At 34.5% G+C, this 19,585-nt stretch overlaps 1 protein-coding gene across 1 annotated transcript in view; it reads right to left on the bottom strand.

Moving 5' to 3' along the window:
• Positions 1–5,158: 5,158 nt before the first annotated feature.
• The window catches only part of LOC111052761 (DNA repair and recombination protein RAD54-like), a 33,126-nt gene continuing 18,699 nt past the window's right edge, over positions 5,159–19,585 (bottom strand). The window contains exons 10-13 of the mRNA XM_039430209.1: positions 18,544–18,745; positions 11,593–11,799; positions 8,805–8,968; positions 5,159–6,791 (exon numbers count right to left, since the gene is read on the bottom strand). Of these exons, the coding sequence (XP_039286143.1) occupies positions 6,350–6,791; positions 8,805–8,968; positions 11,593–11,799; positions 18,544–18,745 (1,015 nt within the window). The 3' untranslated portion in view covers positions 5,159–6,349. The remainder of the gene's footprint in view (positions 6,792–8,804; positions 8,969–11,592; positions 11,800–18,543; positions 18,746–19,585) is intronic.

Below are 19,585 nucleotides of genomic sequence, written 5' to 3'. Positions count from 1 at the left end.
TTGAGAACGTACTAAGAAAGAAATCTAAACACAACTTGAATGAAATAGGTACTAAACTTATGTTTCACCAATGTAGAGGATAAAAGGATATTGATCCATTTTTCTCTGGTTTCATATAATACGTAGCCTAATTTCATTACATCACTAGCTACGTTACTGGAAGTTGTCCACATGAATCACTCACTATCTGAATGCACTCCAAGAAGTGATGTTCTAGGAATAGGCTGCTCACTTCTATTATCGGAATCTGAATGATTCCTCTTCAATCGATTTATAGTAAATTGGGGTTTCCCTCCAAGTAGAACCCTCTGCTGCTATATTGTTGTTCCAGTGGTGAGAAATGACTGATAGAATCTCAAACGTTTTGCTAAAAATAGTTTCTGTTCCAATCACCCGACAACCAGCCCGATGCGATACAAACTAGCGTTTTCAATCTCTTTTCTCGACACACTGATTGCTATCCTACCCTATTTATTGGTCTTGGATCTATAAACAGGCTGTTTAAAACAGCACTGCTGTATCAGACTTTAAATCCAGAGTCGCAATAGTGTATTTTAATGGCTTTCATTGGTATATTGGGATATTTGAAAATAGAGGTCAATATTAATTAGTAAGAATAACATGAATTAGTCTATGGGTGAATATTAATCTGTTATTTCAAGCAGCCAAGCCTACTAGTCAATATACAAGATTGTTTTGAAGGGAAAAACAAGTCGAATATTATAGTTGATACAGTAGAATGAGAATAGAGTTTATTTCGATGAGAAATCTTTTTCTTTTCAATAATTACTAACAAAGCATCATTCACGAGAGCAGAAAAATAAATAGCAGACTTGAAGTGAAATATTCATCTAAAGAAGAAAAACTTTTTGAGAGTATAAGATGTCATACCAAGCAATTGATACTGATATCATCATCATCATCATCATAGCATCATATTGGTACAGTATAAATTATCAAGTTATTGATCCCATGATCTGATTACAGACAATAAGTCTTGACAATCATATAATAAATAATTTAATATTTATATGTAATATAAATAGCATAATTATTATATGCAATAAAGGAAAGAACTGGCTTATACACGTACGGGATAAGAAATTCACGAATGACGCATCATCACATCTGAATTTCGGAACTGATTAAATTGAAATTTTTCACATCAATACCTATCTTAATTTGCCGAGGATGGTTATAGGCATATTTTAGATTCTTCAAGATTTCAATACGTCAAGTTTTTTATTCGACCCTTGCGGAGCACGGGTTACCTCCTAGTCTTATATAAATAATTTATCGATTGGGTCTAACAATAACAATACTGTAAGGTATGTCCATTCATGTGAATACTGAAATGTAGACAGAATAATATATTATACGAAATAGTTTTTCAAAATGAATTTTTTGTTAGTTAAACAAATATTCTCTATTGAAAATAGCATAAGTTACCATACTAACAATGCCGTATTATAGTTGAGTATTTGCTATTATTTCTCAAGCTTTAATTATCCAACTAGATAGTTTATTCAACTTGGAATAATGCATTGAAAAGTGCTATTTTTAAAGTTCATGTTTCTCTTGACAAATGATGATCCAGAACCATTAGTATCTTTAGAACTGTTAAACCATCATTAAATCAGATGAATAAATTTCAGCGAATAAATTCAATTTGATCATAATAAGATGCTTACAATTTCATCTCAAGACCGAGAGTCATCAGTAAAGTAAGGTAGGTTCTCAATACCCAAGGTTAAAGAAATTCAGGGATTTTCAAATCTAATATTCAATTTGAAAAATCAAGTGGTTTGAAGAGTTCTGTCCAAACTTTTTCACCGGAATTCGATAACACTTTACGGGAACACTTCTTGTGTATAAATTACTGAGGACCGAGAAATTAAGCTGCAAAACAACAAAGATAACGAATTGTCTTGAGAGCAGATGAACACCTGTCAATTCTACAGAGCTAGTAAGAACAAACGAATCAATCACAAATTGCAAAAGCAATGAATTGAAAATTGGAGAGTAAACAGCTTCAATGATGACGCATTCATTCAATCATTAACATAATAAAATAGAGTCTAATTGGAATAATAATTATTACAGCTTATTATAGTTCATACAGACACTTTGCAGAATAAAAGAGTAAGAAAAGGGCACACATATAACAAAAAGTGATCCCATTGCCCTTGATGAAAAATTATTTGAGAATTTCGTTTTTGGAAGGAAATATTGGAGTTATCTTTTATAAGAAATGGGATCGTTATCATTATCGTTATCTCTTGGTGGGTTGATCAGCAAGATTGGTCTCCAACGTTACCTAACAACACTTTATTCACAAAAGAAAATTTTTTATTTAAAGTGAAAATTGTTATGGTTGGGGACGATTATATTCTGATCATTGATCTCAAAAAACATCTAATCCATGATTTGGTCTGTTAAAAATGTTGAATTTATCCATTGTGGAAAATATATTATTGCCATATTATGCTCTTTAAAAATTATTGAATTTTAATATTATTTTGTATTTGAATTGTTCGTTACCTATCATAATTTGCGAAGGAGGCAAAATGGGGTTTCACCTGTTGTCTCTATAAATAAAGATTATTATAGTTAATTCAATTTAAAAATTCACTATCATCATTTGATTAATTAACATTTTAATTATGTAAAGTTCACCTATTTTTTATTATCTTATTAACATAGGTACGCTAGTTTAAATGTTGATCTTAATTGCCTTTAAATAAATTGATTCAAGAAAGGGTGTGAGTACGACTTTAAAAAAATATACGAAGAGGGTAATTAATTTGAACAAATTTAAGTAGCGGTTGCACAGAAGCCGGTTAAATTTTAATCGTGATTTCGGAGAAGCTTCTTTTAGAAAATAGCCTTCTCTGGTTCTCGTGAAATTAATCCCGATTAAAATTCAACCAGCTTTTGTGCAACCGGGCCCAAGTACGTTATCTAATCAATTTAATATTTCCAAGTGTTCAAGATATATATAGCCTATTTAGTTGATTTTAGTAGAAGATTGATTTATTGAAATTGTATCAAGTGTTTTCCTTCCACAATCAAGTGGTATATTTAAACTGTTAGTGAACGGAATGAATAGTTTTTGAGAGTGAGATTAGACAGAACAAGCAAACGGCAAAGTGGATTATCTAATCGATACAGTGCTTTCTCAGCCAACGTCCCCCTACCACCCACCACGAGCTCGTTTATTTTTGGAACCAACTCCTAGGAAAAATCCCATGAATGAATGAATACCGTACGGGGTTGAAAAAAATAGTTTATAGAAGAAGTAGACAATGTTTTTGTCAAGTATTACGGAGAGGAAGGTCATCACAGAAGGTCATCATCGAGACTCAGAGAGGTGAAAACTAAATCTAAAATGGCGTTGACAACGGTATCGAACAAACAACGAACAAAGGAACAAACCGACGTACGGGGGGATGTCCAGAACAGTCAAGACTTTCAACGCGTACGTTAATACGGAACGCAGTTTCTAAATTAGTATCAACTTTATTGTATTCATTGAAATAAAGTAGTAGTATTTGATGATCACTTTTAACCTACCATTCGTCCTCACTAGTGTTTGTAGCATTCATTTGTAGCGTAATATCTCTAAATACCATAGGAGATAGGACCGTACTGGACTAGGCCGGGGACCTCAACAAAATTTCCTCTCGTGAGAGAAGAGACAAAACCTGAGTGAGTGAACAGCTGAGCGAAGAGCTGCATTCCAACTCTCACAAACCAATTCGGCCTTGGCTTCCCCTCTCAAGCAAGTGCCAGCGCCAGGCTCGCTCAATCCCCTCCATTTACCCAAGCCAACACCATTTGCCCCAGCAAGGAACAGGACCAAATCTAAATCTGGGGCCAGTTTCATAATCATCATCATCATAAACATTACGAGCCCAAAAATAGCACAATCTGTGCCAAAACGAAGATTGGTTTTCTATTTTGAAAAATCGGAATAAACCAAGAAAACATATTAGAAAAACGTAAAAAGAAGAAAAACTTTCAACTATCAGAAAATAAACTTTACCTACCTATTTAGGTTTACGTAATTGCATGCAAATCAAGCTTGAAATGAAAATAAATACAAACCATTTTTTCTCTAGGAGGATGAGAATTTTACCCAAGAGGCAACATTGATTAGTTTTATTGATAGGGAAATCTGGAGTAATTAGTTTCAAATTAAAATCAAATAAAAATGTATATGAAGCCACAAAACATATTCTTGTTGAAAATGATAGGTCATTAGTAGTTTTTGTTATTTTTACAAGCATTTAAGTATTATCACGATTTAGTATAGCCTACCTAAAATTCTCAGAGCCCCACCCAACAATATAATGGCTGCCTCTATAGTATGGAGGATTTTATGAAACTACTTACAAGCTAATTATACAATAAATTAAATCAATTAAATTTAGTTGTAGAAGGTAGATAGATATACATGGGATGAGTCTATTGTTCTCATCACTGTGTATACATTTTTACTGCACCTTAAAATAGCATCGTTATTGATTCCTTCATTAGGAGCCTTATGCAGGGTTTCACTTTTCAGGGCCATGTTGAAGGTATAGTTTGTTTTATTGCTGAATTGAATGCCCCCCAGATGGTGTAACACTATTATTATGTTTATACACTTGAATTAATAGTAGTAGTATTCTAGATGGTACTACGCATTTTTAGAGGAATTTCAATAATTGAGTAGGCCTAACCCATCCCTTCAATTTTAGAGTGGATACGTGCGGTTACCAACAGTTCACAGGTTCGAAACTCTTCAATGGCGTCTTCTCAGTGTCAATATTCTCAATTCTCTGTCCGTAGTGCTTTGTGTTCCCAATAATTTCGAACGGCTTCCTTCCCTTCCACGTACCACGCAGCCAAATTTGCTTCGTCACGCAAGCATGGTGGGGGCTGCATTCCAAGGCTAGTTCCGAAAACGACACCAGGTAGCGCCACTGTACGGCTGGGTAGTCTCAAGCGCGGGCTGTTTGAAACTGCAGTATGATCATGATGTAAATAACCAAATATATAATATAATATTATTTATATGTTATGATGTTAAGAAACTGAACAGAGATATAACTACGTACATAAGTACATGAGAAAATGAAAATTTAGGAGCAATAAAATCAATTAATGACATATTGGAATTAATAGTAAGTTATATTGGTCTTCATATTTGGTATATTACATTAATTATTTACATAAACACAAATTAAAATAATTTAAATTTATACATCGGAATGCAAGAACATAATTTGATATTATACCGCTTCTTCATAACGTAGATGTTGGAAAAGTATATACAAAAACAGTAGGCTTCAAAGATAAAAAAATAACTATTTCAATACATCCTCTGAAAAAAGTAATCCGATTAAACTATTATTTTTCAATTATGATTCGCACAAGTTAATGTCCAGGTTATCAATAAATTTCAACTATTGAATGGAGCACAGCAATACTCAGAAACTACAGCTTTGATTGAATAAAATTCATCCAACTAATCGTTATTAAGCGTTAATCAATTTTTTCCTCAATTATTATATTTATGAAATCGACAATATTTTTTCATTGATATTAGTAACTAAATTCACCTTCCTAATCATCATCATCAATACTCATCAACTTTTGAAATTGTCAAAAATCATTTTTGAAATTGACAGTTTATCATTGATATCAGTAATTAAATCCACCTTCGTAGTCATCATCATCATGAATCTTCAGCACTTTTTTCGTCTTAATTGCTTTCCTTGATTTCATTCCTGGAATCGAAAATATTTGTGTCTCAATCTTTTGATTTTAATAGTTTCTGTGAAACTGAATGGCATATTCTACCAGTATCATTTTTTTTAATCAATGATTCACCTCCCCAATCATCACCGCTAACCTCTTCTGCACTGAATTCACTACATTTGCCCTGGATTTCATTTCTAGAACTGACAATAATTGTTTCATTGATTATCCAACTCAATTTCTTTCTAATTTCCAAAGAACAGAGTGACATTTCCTAATCAGTGAGTCATTTCACCTTGCTATAGATGGTTCAAACACGAGGAAAAGGTCAGCTACCGGTAGTGAAAAGGACGTCAGGTTGGCTGCCCTGCCTGCTAATCAAAACGGATAGCAAGTGAAACAGAACGCATGCGCAGTACTCTATTTCCCTTCGACCATCTCAATTTCTATTTATCTTCTATTTCAACCTTCTAGTGGCGAGTGCCTCAGATCTGCGAGATTTCAATTTGTATAGTTGAACATAATCTAAGAGGTTTTTTCAATTAGGTTTTACAGGTAAAAGGAAAGTTTAGGATTTTGGCTTTGAAATGACAATATATAAATATTATTTCAAGTGTTTAGATAATTTTAGATAATAAACACGAACAACAAGTTCAAACACTTGCACATTTGAGATATCGCACATATGAATGACTGGACCATCTTCAGTCATCTTCACTACTACTCTCTCAGCGCTGCTCTCTTGCGCACTACTCTCCTCTGCCTCACTTTCCTCCTCAACGTTTTCTTTCTCACTTTCCTTTTCCTCCTCTTCTTTCTCATCAGTTTCCTTCTCCTCAGCCGCACACTTCCTCTCCTCAGGGGCCTTCTGCGAGTGCTGGTAGAAGACGAACGACACCCCTCCAGGCCAGCACTGCTTGAGGATGGGATCGACCAGCCAGCGCTTGTCCCTGCAGTGGTGCCAACATGAGAAGTCATTAGTGCAATCACTGTCCGGCGGAGGAGGCTTCACCTGGATGCCGTTCACGCAGCGCTTGCACTTGATTCTGAAAATTGAACAAAGTATTTATAAATAAAACCTGAATAACATAAAAAGATGCAAAGCATATACTTTTGACTCAAGGCCAAAGTCGTCTGTCTGTTTGTTTGTCCGTATGTTCTACAATAACTTTTGAGCCCGTATGAAAATATATATCATTAAAAATAGAATGAAAATGAACTTTATTCTGCCTCTGAATCATACAATAATTAAATAAAATAATCGTTTCAGGATTATACTGATAGCAATTGACAATTGTGGCAGCGTCTATATACAGAGTTGGGTAGGGAGGTATGGATGATTTGAAATAACAATTACACATTTTTAAACGAAACTCAAAAATTTTTTTAGTGTGTACCTTGGATGTTGCCATTATAAAAACTAAAGAGGAAAAAATTAAAACATTGATTATGTACAAAAAAATCTGTTAAATGCTGTCCGTTTTTGTCCATACACTCCTGTAGACGTTGTGAGAAGTTGTCCATACTCCTCTGAAGCATTGCACGTGGTACCGCACGAATTTATTGTGTTAATGTTTCACTCAGCGCTTCAAGGATTCGTGGTTTGTTCATGCATACACGTGCTTTTAGGTAGCCCCATAAAAAATAGTCACAAGGTGATAGGTCCGGTTACCGAGGAGGCCACTCCACATCTCCACGCAACGAAATGAGGCGTCCAGGGAAGGTCTGCCTTAGAAATTCCATAGCTGCTCTCGATGTATGGCATCTTGTTGAAACCATATAGTATTGACGTTGATACGTCGTCTTCTCAATTTGGCAGAAAAGTTCACGCAGCATCGTTAGGTAACGATCCATATTGACAGTGACGGTTCGGCCGTTTTCTCGAAAAAAGTAAGTGCCAATAGTAAGTTTTATGGGGCTACCTGAAAGCACGTGTATACATAAACAATTCACGAACCCTTGAATCTCTGAGTGAACAATAAGTTCGAGCGGTACCACGTGCAATGCTTCAGAGGAGTATGGACAACTTCTCACAACGTCTACAGGAGTGTATGGACAAAAATAGACAGCATTTAACACATGTTATTTTTCGTACAAAATCAATGTTTCACTTTTTTCCTCTTTAATTTTTATAATGGCAACATTCAAGGTACAAAATAAAAAAATAAATTTTGAGTTTCGTTTAAAAATGAGTGAGTAACTGCTATTTCAAATCATCCATACCTCCCTACCCATCTCTGTATATAGACGCTGCCAGTTTGAAAGGGGTACTATCTGCATAAAGGATAAAGAAAATACAGAATGAAACTAGAATGAAAGACATGAAACTTCAACTTTTCTATTCCTTTCAAATGTAAAAACACCACAGGACAGGAAGATGAATGCCTGAACTGTTGAGAAGGTAATATTGCGTTAGATATACTTATTTAATGAAAACGACTTCATATTGTCAAAACCACCAATTTATTGAAACCATTTTTGGCAAAAAATTTTAAATACCAGTTTCGGTTGTAACACCATAATCGATCTATTAAACTAGAGTAAACTCTATAAACTAGATTGATATAATTTAAAATGACTGCCTTTTATTTGAATTGTTTACAATTTTCAAGTGTTGTGAGCGAAATTGAGGCAAAAAATCTCTCTCATTCAATTCACAGTACTATTGATAGGACATGTGATAAATTTATACATTCATCCAGTATTTTTGCCTTTGTATCAAAGTTGTATTGCCTAGGTCTGATTGGTTATCGTGGCATTTAATCACGGTTACAATTCAACCGATTAAAAATTATAATACTTTTAGTATTATTTATTTCAATATATTACATTTATTATTAGGTATTCAACTGCTTTATTATTTTTGAAAATTATTTTTCTCATGGCAAAAACTTTGAATTTGTGCAACCAGCCCTGAGTGTTTTCAACATATTATATTATTTGAGCTATAATTTCCCTGTTGTGTGATGTTTATTCGTGTCAAGGATATTGAAACTGGCGTGGTTGTAACATTACCAAATTTTCGACAGTAAATTGATTGAATAGGTGAAAGTAGTTACTTGTCATGAGTGTCGCTGGCAGTGTTCTCCTCAAGTTGAAAGAGACTCCTCAACTCCGCTATGCTGAAATGTCTGGCCACCTCCTCCTCGCAGTCCACCACACTCGAACTGAGCGCCTTCTTGTGCGCCTGCCGTTGCAGCATCTTCTCCTCTATTGTCCCTGTCTACACAACACAACACACAACTCTTCACAACACAACACAAATTATAGCATAACTAGGCAATTTCCAACACATCAAATACACAACAGACATCGTAGTTGAAAGAATAAGACGTTGATGTTGTCAATACCACTTCAATTTATTCGAAAATTAATTCATCTTACAGAACCAGGTTTCATGGTAACACCTACCATAACATCTTCAGCTGAACTGATGTGTTTGTTATTGTTGAAGGAACAGGAAATTCAATTTTAGGTTATGTGTTGGGGTTGTAAAAGGGATTAGATTAGATTTCTTTATTTATGTATGTTACAATATTTACTGGCTTATACACTAATTTACATTAAATCTCGATAATGCTAGTTATTCAACGAATTTCACAAAGTATAAATAATTAATCAATGAAAATAAATATAGAATGCAATTAGAATTACGATAGTATAATAATGTGATGTAACTTCACAAATCGGCGGTGTTTCAACAAATAATTGTCGATTCTCTAAGAAGGATATAACATTAACACACGACCGGGTGTGTGGAGGATGAAAAATGGGAAGGAGAATGAAAACTGTTAGTGGGAATAGATGGATTAATGATGAAATCAAACTATACTAATATTTTCAGAATGGAAAATTACATTGTAAATGAAATTCTAGTCATATTAAAAATATATAAACATCAATTTCATCATTAATCCATCTATTTCCACTAACATTTTTCATTCTCCTTCCCTTTTACAACCCCAACACATAACTTAAAATTGAATTTCCTGTTCATTCAACAATAACAAACACATCAGTTCAGCTGAAGATGGGGTAGGTATTACCATAGAGAAACAATAGCGTAAGTAGATATCCCATGGTATAGGGAATTTATGTCGCAACTTTTACTGTTATCTCAAGCCGATTACTGTCGATTACTGTCAATTTTTACTGTTTTGTTGGGGTGATAGTGTATGAACGGCACATTTGAGAGACTACCAGCGTCACACAGCTGCATAGGAAAGAACTACGTGAACTATCGGCTTGGGATAATAGTAAAAGTTGCGACATAAACGCCCTATACCATGGGATATCTACTTATGCTATCGTTTCTCTATGGTATTACCATGAAACCTGATTCTGTAAGATGAATTAATTTTCGAATAAATATGCAGTGGTATTGACAACATCAACGTCTTATTCTTTCAATTATGGAGAAATACCACTACATCTCATACCATACAATCAGACATTGTAGTCTTCAATGTTGTTTACCATCACGAACTGCTTATTATTGAATCACTCTTTGCTATTAAAAAGAACGACTAGTAGTCAGATTTTTTACAATGAGTGAATTATTATTTATTGAGTGATTAATTCATTTATTGTAAAAAATCTGACTGCTAGACATTGTAGCATAACTCTCAAATTTCCATCACATCAAACAAACAACATACACTGCAGCATAACTATGCAATTCCCAACAAATTAAATACACACAGCACACTGTACTGTGGCATAACTATTAAATTTCAAACAAATAACATACGCAATACACACCGCAGCATAAGGGCCTATCTTAAAACTTTCTAATTTGCTGATTGGTTTTGATTTTGAAACGTCTTTATTGTCCTATAAGTTTTCATAACATGAAAAAATTTACAAAATAATTATATAATCCTTCAGAAACAATAAAGCCCAAAGGTACCTGATTGGGTTGGGGTATAGAATGAGTTTCCTGCCCAACCAATTGTGTCTGTCGTGCCGACTCGTGAGCTGCCTGTGCAGAAATGCCTCGAATCTCTCCATGTGGCTTGTCCCTAACTCTTCAATTCTCATATCATCAAAAAAAAAACAAGGGTATTCAAACATAAGGTTCCCAACAATACACACACACCGAGCGAGATGCTAGACAAAATCTGGAATTACTGTCTTGATTGGTCCTTTCCAACTACCGGGATAGATCAAATTAGCACAGCCTTAAAATCAAATTATCTCGGAAACCATAATTTTAAAGATGTAGGTTTCAAAAATAAATAGAATTTCACTTCATTATTGGGTTCTATATGTAGTTTTCCACTACTGTAAAGCTGCTTCTCAGTGCCTTAGTGAAGGTTGCAACCCTCCCCCCATGAGCCTGAAAAACAGGCTCAAAATTTTTGGTCACCCCCCCCCCATTTCAAAATCCTGGCTACGCTAGTGATGCTTGCAATTTATTGCCAGTTAAATACAGAATATAAGATGTAATATCGATGGCTATTATTATTTTTTTAACCAGAAAAGCAATGAATCAAGATAGTTCATTAAACTGTTGTGTTTTATAAAAGTTTACTTATTGAAAATTATGAAATTATTATTTTAATCAATTTTCATTATTCATCTATAATATAATAAAGGAAAGAATCGGCTTATACACTTACGGGATATGAAATTCACGAATGATGCATCATCACGTCTGAACTATTGGACTGGACTGATTAGCATAAAGATTATTAATTTACCGAGGATGGTTATAGGCTTATTTTAAATTCTTCAAGATTTCAGTATTAGGTCAAGCTTTCAGTTTTCCAAGTTTTTAAGACCTTGCGGAGCACGGGTTACCTGCTATTTCTTAATAAGTTTGAATGGTGAATAGAGAACACGTACACAAAGCAGCCGGTACACGAAACAGGGCTTCTTCTGGCCGTCACGCCACACCCTGGCCATGGCTTGGTCGTCATTGGCCGGATTCCAGTCCGGGTCGAACATGACCAGCCGGTTGGCGCCAATCAGGTTCAAGCCGCAGCCGCCCGCCTTCGAACTCAGCATGAAGATAAAGTCCGAGCTGTCCGGCTTGTTGAACTCTTCCACCACCTTATAGAATAGAATAAAATATATTATTATAACTTAGAATAGAATAGAAAAATGCTTTTATTCTCCATTGAACTATAAATACACAATAATTAAACACACAGCATTTACGGCTTGATCACACGATCGCCAGCCGGAAAGTCGGAAAACATGCGATTGTGGAAAATACATAAATATGATCCAAGTGTATAGTAAAATACAGAAATTATACGAAATAATGATGAATCAAGTAGTAACACAGTAAGCAATATAATGTATAGTGTAATGATCTAGTCAGTCGGTTACGAGGACGGGACCTGGAGCTATCTACTGCAGATAATCGGGCCCGGCTCTACCCTTCTTTTCCGAGACACCATTTTCCTGGTTCAGTGAGTTCAGTGAGCTAATATTATCAATTTTATTATTATATATTATTCATCTTTTTTATTGAAGGCAAATCCTGTAATTATTCTATTGTTTGTTTAAAAAGTTTTCTCAATATTATTTTTATTTAAGTTTCCAGTTTCATTTTGAGTTACAATTTGATTAAATCGATTACTTAGTTCTCCAAAATATAACTGTTTTGTTTATTATTTTAAAATATAGTTCCTTTCTCATGAGTTATAGAGTTAGATCAATTTAACCTCTCGCAAGCCAAGCGATTCCCCTATTATAAATTGTTACCATAATGTCTAGGGTTGTTCTCACAACCTTATAATACCATCACAATACCATACATAATATAACCCCAATATATTCCAACTTTAAATACCCCATTACATGGTGTTGGGCGTCGTTCTCATGAGAAAGAGTTTATTAATTGACAAGATTAGCCTTCAAATTATCTATTGACATTTTCATTTCAGGTCATTATCATAATTATTATATTCTGTGTTTGATCTCGTATAATTATGTCCTCTATTCTCTCAACGTACAGGGTAAATATGATAATTGTTATTATTGTTATATTGAGATGAGTAGCTCTAGTTCTAGTGACTCTGAACAATCACCTAGTGAATTCGAGGTTTCATTATTACGTTTACCTATTGATTTAAAAGTAAAATCTCTGGATAAATCAGAATTATTAGAGCTAGGCAAACAGTTAGGTATTCACATCCCTCAATCTGTTAATATTGAATACTTGAGATTCGCTGTTGACTTGGCAAAAAAAGTTTGTATTTATGTGGACCACGATTCAGGAGCTAGAGATGCTCTAAGTCGATTACTTAAGTTAGGGTCCCTGTCTCAACGCGATCGTATTATCTTCCCTATGTTAGCCGATTACGAGCGAATAGTAGGCAAGCTAGGCAGAAATCAAGAACACATCTACGACACAGTAGCTCCCGATAACTTAGCAAATATCCTAATTCCAGAAAATAATATGGCAGGGAATGATAAAAGACCCTTTGCGAAACCCGAAAGCTATGGGGGTACAAAGAGTGAAGACTTCAACGAGTGGTTGAAAACCTTCAATAGGGCAGCAAAAATAAATAAGTGGGATGAGGATGATAAAATCTTGTATTTACCCCTCTACCTCAAGAAAACAGCATTGGCAATTTTCGACATATTTTCGGATAAAAATGAAAACGCGACATTTCTTGATGCAGTAGGCCACTTAAAAAGTAAACTTGTAGACCCTGTTCATGAAGAGACAACCAGACAAAAACTCGAAAACAGAAACAAATTACCAACAGAAACATACACAGAATACACAGCAGATATAATAAAACTTTGTCACATTCTTGAGCCTCAAATGTCAGAGAAAAGAATAGTAGGATATGTTTTGAGAGGCTTAGACGTAGGAGCATTGCAACATGTTGCTTTCATGGACAATGCATCAGTTGAAGATTTAGAGAAAAATCTCGCCAAATATGAAAGATCTCGCTTCCTTCTAGACAAAAAGTTAGGAATGCATAATGCTTCAATCGAACAGCCTGTCCAAAAAATAAATGTAGTAGATACTTTAGAGAAGAAATTGAACGATCTGAGTATTGTGGTGAAAAATTTGAGTAGAAATGTAGGTCAATCACAAAATCCCAATCCTAATAGACAGTTTGGAAATAGGAGCGGAAACTTTTCCCCACACGAAACAAATCAGAACAACTTCCAAAGACAACCTTATTCAAACAATAATAATTACAATGATCGCGACAGAAACACACAATCACATAATCCTAATCCTAATAGACAGTTTGGAAATAGGAGCGGAAACGTCTTCCCACACGAAACAAATCAGAACAATTTCCAAAGACAACCTTATACAAACAATAATTACACACAATCAACATCAGTCAATTACAGGACACCAATCAACCCTAATAGGACTAGATTCTGTACATACTGTAAGAGGAATAATCACTGGAAAGACGATTGTTTTTTCTTATCAAAAAACTCGAATACAGGATCCCGAGCCTAGACGAATCGGATATGAACTTGGGATCCGGATTTGAAAAACAAAGCGCTGAATTTCCATTTGATAATTATTCTCCAAATTCAATTGATAAAGAAGAAATCACATGTAATATAATATCTTCTGTATCAATGAAAGATGAACAATCCAAAGCGATAGAATTTGTCAGGCAGTTTTTTCTCAATGCCAACAATAATCCCCGCTCAAAAAGACGTGAATGTCAAAGTCAATCTAACACAAAAATTGCTCAAAGTATCCCATTTTACTCCAAATGAATCGTTATTACATAATAAAAAATTGCATGTGCTTTGGAATGAGGATGATTTTGAAACAAACATGAGTGAAATTAGAATTTTGAATCTAGGAAGGCAAGATATAAGATTGTTGCATGAAACTATTATTGGTGAAATTGAAGGAGAAGTTTGTAATTACGACGAATCTGTTTCATTAGTAGACTCTGTTCTATTCGATGGAGGGGGTTGTGAAATAGATATTAATAAAGATCTTACACCAGAGCAAAATTCCAAAGCGAAAAGACTCATCAATAAATACAAACACCTATTTTCAACAAACGAAATTGATTTCGAGGAAGCGAAATTACCCGAATACAAGTTCAAACTTACAGATTACACACCCATTGCTAAGTCACCGTACAGATTACCTATCGCTCGAAGAACAGAAATAGACAGACAAGTAGAGTTATTGATAAAAGCAGGAATAGTTTGTGAAACCAGAGTCATTATGCTTCTCCCGCATTTTTAGTTACTAAAAAAGACGGTGGATTCAGATTGGTTGTAGACTATAAAATGTTGAACGAGAAAATATTACCGGATAGATATCCCCTTCCCCTTCTTCAAACAATTTTTGATTCTCTTGACAATTCGGATTACTTTTCCACCCTAGATATCAGACAAGCATTTTTCCAACAGCCATTACACGAAGATTGTCGAAAATATGTAGCATTTGCAACTCATAAAGGGCTGTACACGTTCAAAAAACTACCTTTTGGTCTTAGAACATCTCCAAATGCTTTCCAACGAGCAATCAACCAAGTATTCAATGATTATTTGTATAGAGGAGTTTTGATTTACTTGGACGATATCATTAGCTATGGAGAATCATTTGATAAGCAATATCAACAGCTCGAGAAAACCTTGAAAAGATTGCAAGACGTAGGACTAAAATTGAATACATCTAAATGTCACTTCTTCTACCGAAAAATTAAAGTACTTGGACACACTGTCTCAAAGGAAGGGATACAACCCGCTTCCGAAACCTTGGAAGCTATCGAAAAATACCCTATACCCAAAACTGTCAAAGATGTCAGAGCATTTCTTGGTCTTAGTGGATTTTACCGAAAATTCATTCAAAACTACGCTATAATTGCAAGACCCTTAACAAATCTGATATCTAAAAATAACGAGAATAAACCAATCACTTGGGAAGAAGATCAGCAGAACGCATTCTCGGAAATAAAAAGCAAACTTTTATCACAACCCGTACTTCATCATTTTAATAATGATAAGGAGGTAGTGGTACACACAGATGCTTCTCGAGTTGGAATAGGGGGCATTATCTCGCAGCCTGATGACAATGGAAAATTACATCCAGTAGCTTTTGTTTCCAGAAAACTGACAAAACATGAAGAAAATTGGGCAGTAGGAGAGATTGAACTTCTATCAATAGTGTATTGTGTAAATTATTTCAGACAATACTTAATTGGCCGATTGTTTACAATCTACACAGATCATGCTAGTTTACAATACTATAAAACTTGGAAAAACCCCAGTATTCGAGTCAGTAAGTTACTTATGAAATTAACGGAGTTCACGTTCGATTTGAAATATAAACCAGGAGCCCAAATGCACGTACCTGATGCCCTGAGTAGATATCCACTAGAGAAGGATATAACTGATCTCACAAAGGACGAAAACTACAATATATTCGAAATAGAAGAAATAGACATAAAGACTTTACAGAAAAATGATGAGAGTATAAGAAAAATATATGATGCAATACGAAACCCTAATCATAGTGATACAGCTACGATTAGAAAGGCGAGAAAATACACGATCGAAAAAGACATTGTCTATCTGAAGAAATTTGATGGGCATACCAATCAATTGAAACTTCTCGTACCCCGATCTCTTATCAATAAAATCCTTGAAACATTCCATGATGATTCCTTAACAGGTGGATATACCGGCATCTATAAAACCCATGAGAAAATATCATCGAAATATTATTGGGAAAATATGTATGAAAACATTGCGAATTATGTAAGATCATGTAAAAATTGCCAAGAGAGAAAAACCCCTACTACGAAGCCTCAAGGTTTCTTATCACCCATCAAGTGTGATAGTAAGCCTTTCTCAAGTATCATGATGGACTACATCGGTCCGTTAGAGAGCTCAATGGGCTATTCATACATTCTAACGATTGTTGACCCGATATATTTTAGCTGAACCTTGTAAACACGCCGACGCAAATAATACCACTAAATGCTTATGGAAATTAATATACCGATTTGGCGTTCCAAAAGAAATTCGATCCGATAGAGGTACACATTTTGTAAATAAAAAAGTCGATGACCTTATGGTTGAGCTTGGAATCAAACACATATTAGGATCATCAAGTCACCACCAAAGTCAAGGTCTGGCCGAAAGAGCCAACCGGACAATTCAAGAGATGCCGTTTTTTCGATAACTTCGGGCCGAAGTTTAGGGGGACCCGGGGATGTAATAGAACTACATAATTTTATTATTTGTCATGAATTTTCACAATGAATAGATAAATTGTTGACGACGGTGAAAATTCATGACAAGTAAAATTATGGAAAAAATGAGAGGCTCTAGTCAGTCGGTTACGAGGACGGGACCTGGAGCTATCTACTGCAGATAATCGGGCCCGGCTCTACCCTTCTTTTCCGAGACACCATTTTCCTGGTTCAGTGAGTTCAGTGAGCTAATATTATCAATTTTATTATTATATATTATTCATCTTTTTTATTGAAGGCAAATCCTGTAATTATTCTATTGTTTGTTTAAAAAGTTTTCTCAATATTATTTTTATTTAAGTTTCCAGTTTCATTTTGAGTTACAATTTGATTAAATCGATTACTTAGTTCTCCAAAATATAACTGTTTTGTTTATTATTTTAAAATATAGTTCCTTTCTCATGAGTTATAGAGTTAGATCAATTTAACCTCTCGCAAGCCAAGCGATTCCCCTATTATAAATTGTTACCATAATGTCTAGGGTTGTTCTCACAACCTTATAATACCATCACAATACCATACATAATATAACCCCAATATATTCCGATTTTAAATACCCCATTACACACAAGACAGTTTTGTTGAGAGTATTTTAATTGGGCTACTTGAACGTTTTATTATGGAAAATCACTACTACCATTATTATATTTTATATCAAACATGACTAGTTTCGGTTACAACGCCAACCTTCAAGTGTCCTTTCAAAATTACTAATTTTAATTTTAAACGAATTCAAGCAGTTACAAGAGAATAATAATAATTTCTCTGGTCGAGGGTAGAACACGACCAGAGTTGGGATTTGATTCTTTTTGAAAACAATTGATTGAATGCATGGGGAAGTCTTGTTGTGTCAAATTTGATAAACGATTTTCAACTTTACATTAATTCTTCAAACAGCTACAACACAACTGATTGCATGCTTGATTCATTAATAATTGAAGTCCTCCACAACTTAACAATAAAGTTGTTGACTTTCATTTGAGCACTGGATTGCAGGAAGTTTCCTGGCTTAAAACGTCACATTTTCAAGAGACCTGGTGAAAATGTGACGAGCCAGGAAACTTCCTGCAATCCAGTGCTCAAATGAAAGTCAACAACTTTATTGTTAAGTTGTGGAGGACTTCAATTAATGAATCAAGCATGAAATCAGTTCTGTTGTAGCTGTTTGAAGTATTAATATAAAGTTGAAAATCGTCTATCAAAATTTAAACAATTTGAAAATTTTAAGCCACGTCACTGCAGTTTAGTGATCAGCTAATGAAATGGAATCGACAATATTTAATAATGCTTTCTTTTGAAAATGTATGATATTATTGTATTCTCACTACATCAGCACACTCTTGATTCGGGTGGCTTTGCGTCTAGGCATTACTGCAATGGCTAACAAAATGTGGACAATGTTTTGAGATTGTAAATATTCAAGAGTGATTTTTTCCAATATAGCCCACTATCATAGTGAGAATAGTAAAAATGTGTAATATACAAGTAGACATAGTGAGAATAGTAAAAATGTGTAACAGAAAATTAGACAGTATTTTTTTAATTGTGATGGCAAAATAGACATAATTGTCTGCAGAAATACCTTGGCTCGTTTTTTAATGGTCATAGTTCCATCGAGGCGCACATAGTTATAGTTTCGCATCCGACATAGCCTTTCGAACAGGTCCAATGTCTGTGTATAGTTGGAGACCAACACCACTTTATCAGTGGTGGTTGTCTTGATCACAGCCAGCATACAGTCTAGAACCATCAGTTTCGGAGACAATTCAACCGAGAGAACACCTCTGTAACAATAACACAATATTCAAAGTAAATTGAATACTTTCTCAAAAAGACACTGGACTAACTCTTGATAATATTTTCTCCAGCTACCTTCTCATATATCCAGAATATTACCTTTTACCTTGTTACTATAACAGATACAAAACCGTTTGTTATAGACGTAGAACTTAAAAAAAATGGAAATATTTTCAATCAATGTGAGTTTTAATAAGTATTTCAATTTCAATTCATTGAAATACGGTAGAGTAAATTTTCAAAACAGTGAGAATAAATCGAAGTATATTATTGTTCGAGTAATGTACTTGGATGGAAGTTTCAAGAAGAATTTATTGAAGATCTATTATCTGGAGTGATCCGTGGTCTAGTCGCTAGTGGATATAGTGTCTAGAGGCTTAGCCACCTCTAATACAAGGCCCCGGCCTACGATATTGCAACGTCGCAGTGTAGGCATAGAATCTAATACATGATTGGTGAAAAAGATTTAAAAAAATACCAACTGATCTTTTTCACCAATCACGAACACAAGTTCACTCCATTTTATCAGATGAGCACGTTAAACTGGTTGATATATAACTATAACATTCGTGAGGACTATTGACAGCTTAAATTATATAGCCTACAACGGCAGGTGGATCTTCCGTCAGGGACTCTCCACCAATAAAAGCCATATGAATATTATTATTAAATCGTACATTGGAGATAGTTTAGCAGAATCTGAGAACTAGATAGTAACAATTTTATAATTCACATATATCTAATCCTACAAAATAAACCAATAATAACGAAATCTTGAAATAGGTAAATGCTGTGGTGCAGAAACAGAACTTGAGATCTATAGGAAA

This window comes from Nilaparvata lugens, chromosome 6 (assembly GCF_014356525.2).
Source record: "Nilaparvata lugens isolate BPH chromosome 6, ASM1435652v1, whole genome shotgun sequence".
NCBI classification, from domain to species: Eukaryota; Metazoa; Arthropoda; class Insecta; order Hemiptera; family Delphacidae; genus Nilaparvata; species Nilaparvata lugens.
The sequence above is the reverse complement of the archived record's forward strand: the minus strand, read 5'-3'. Positions and strand labels throughout refer to the sequence as shown.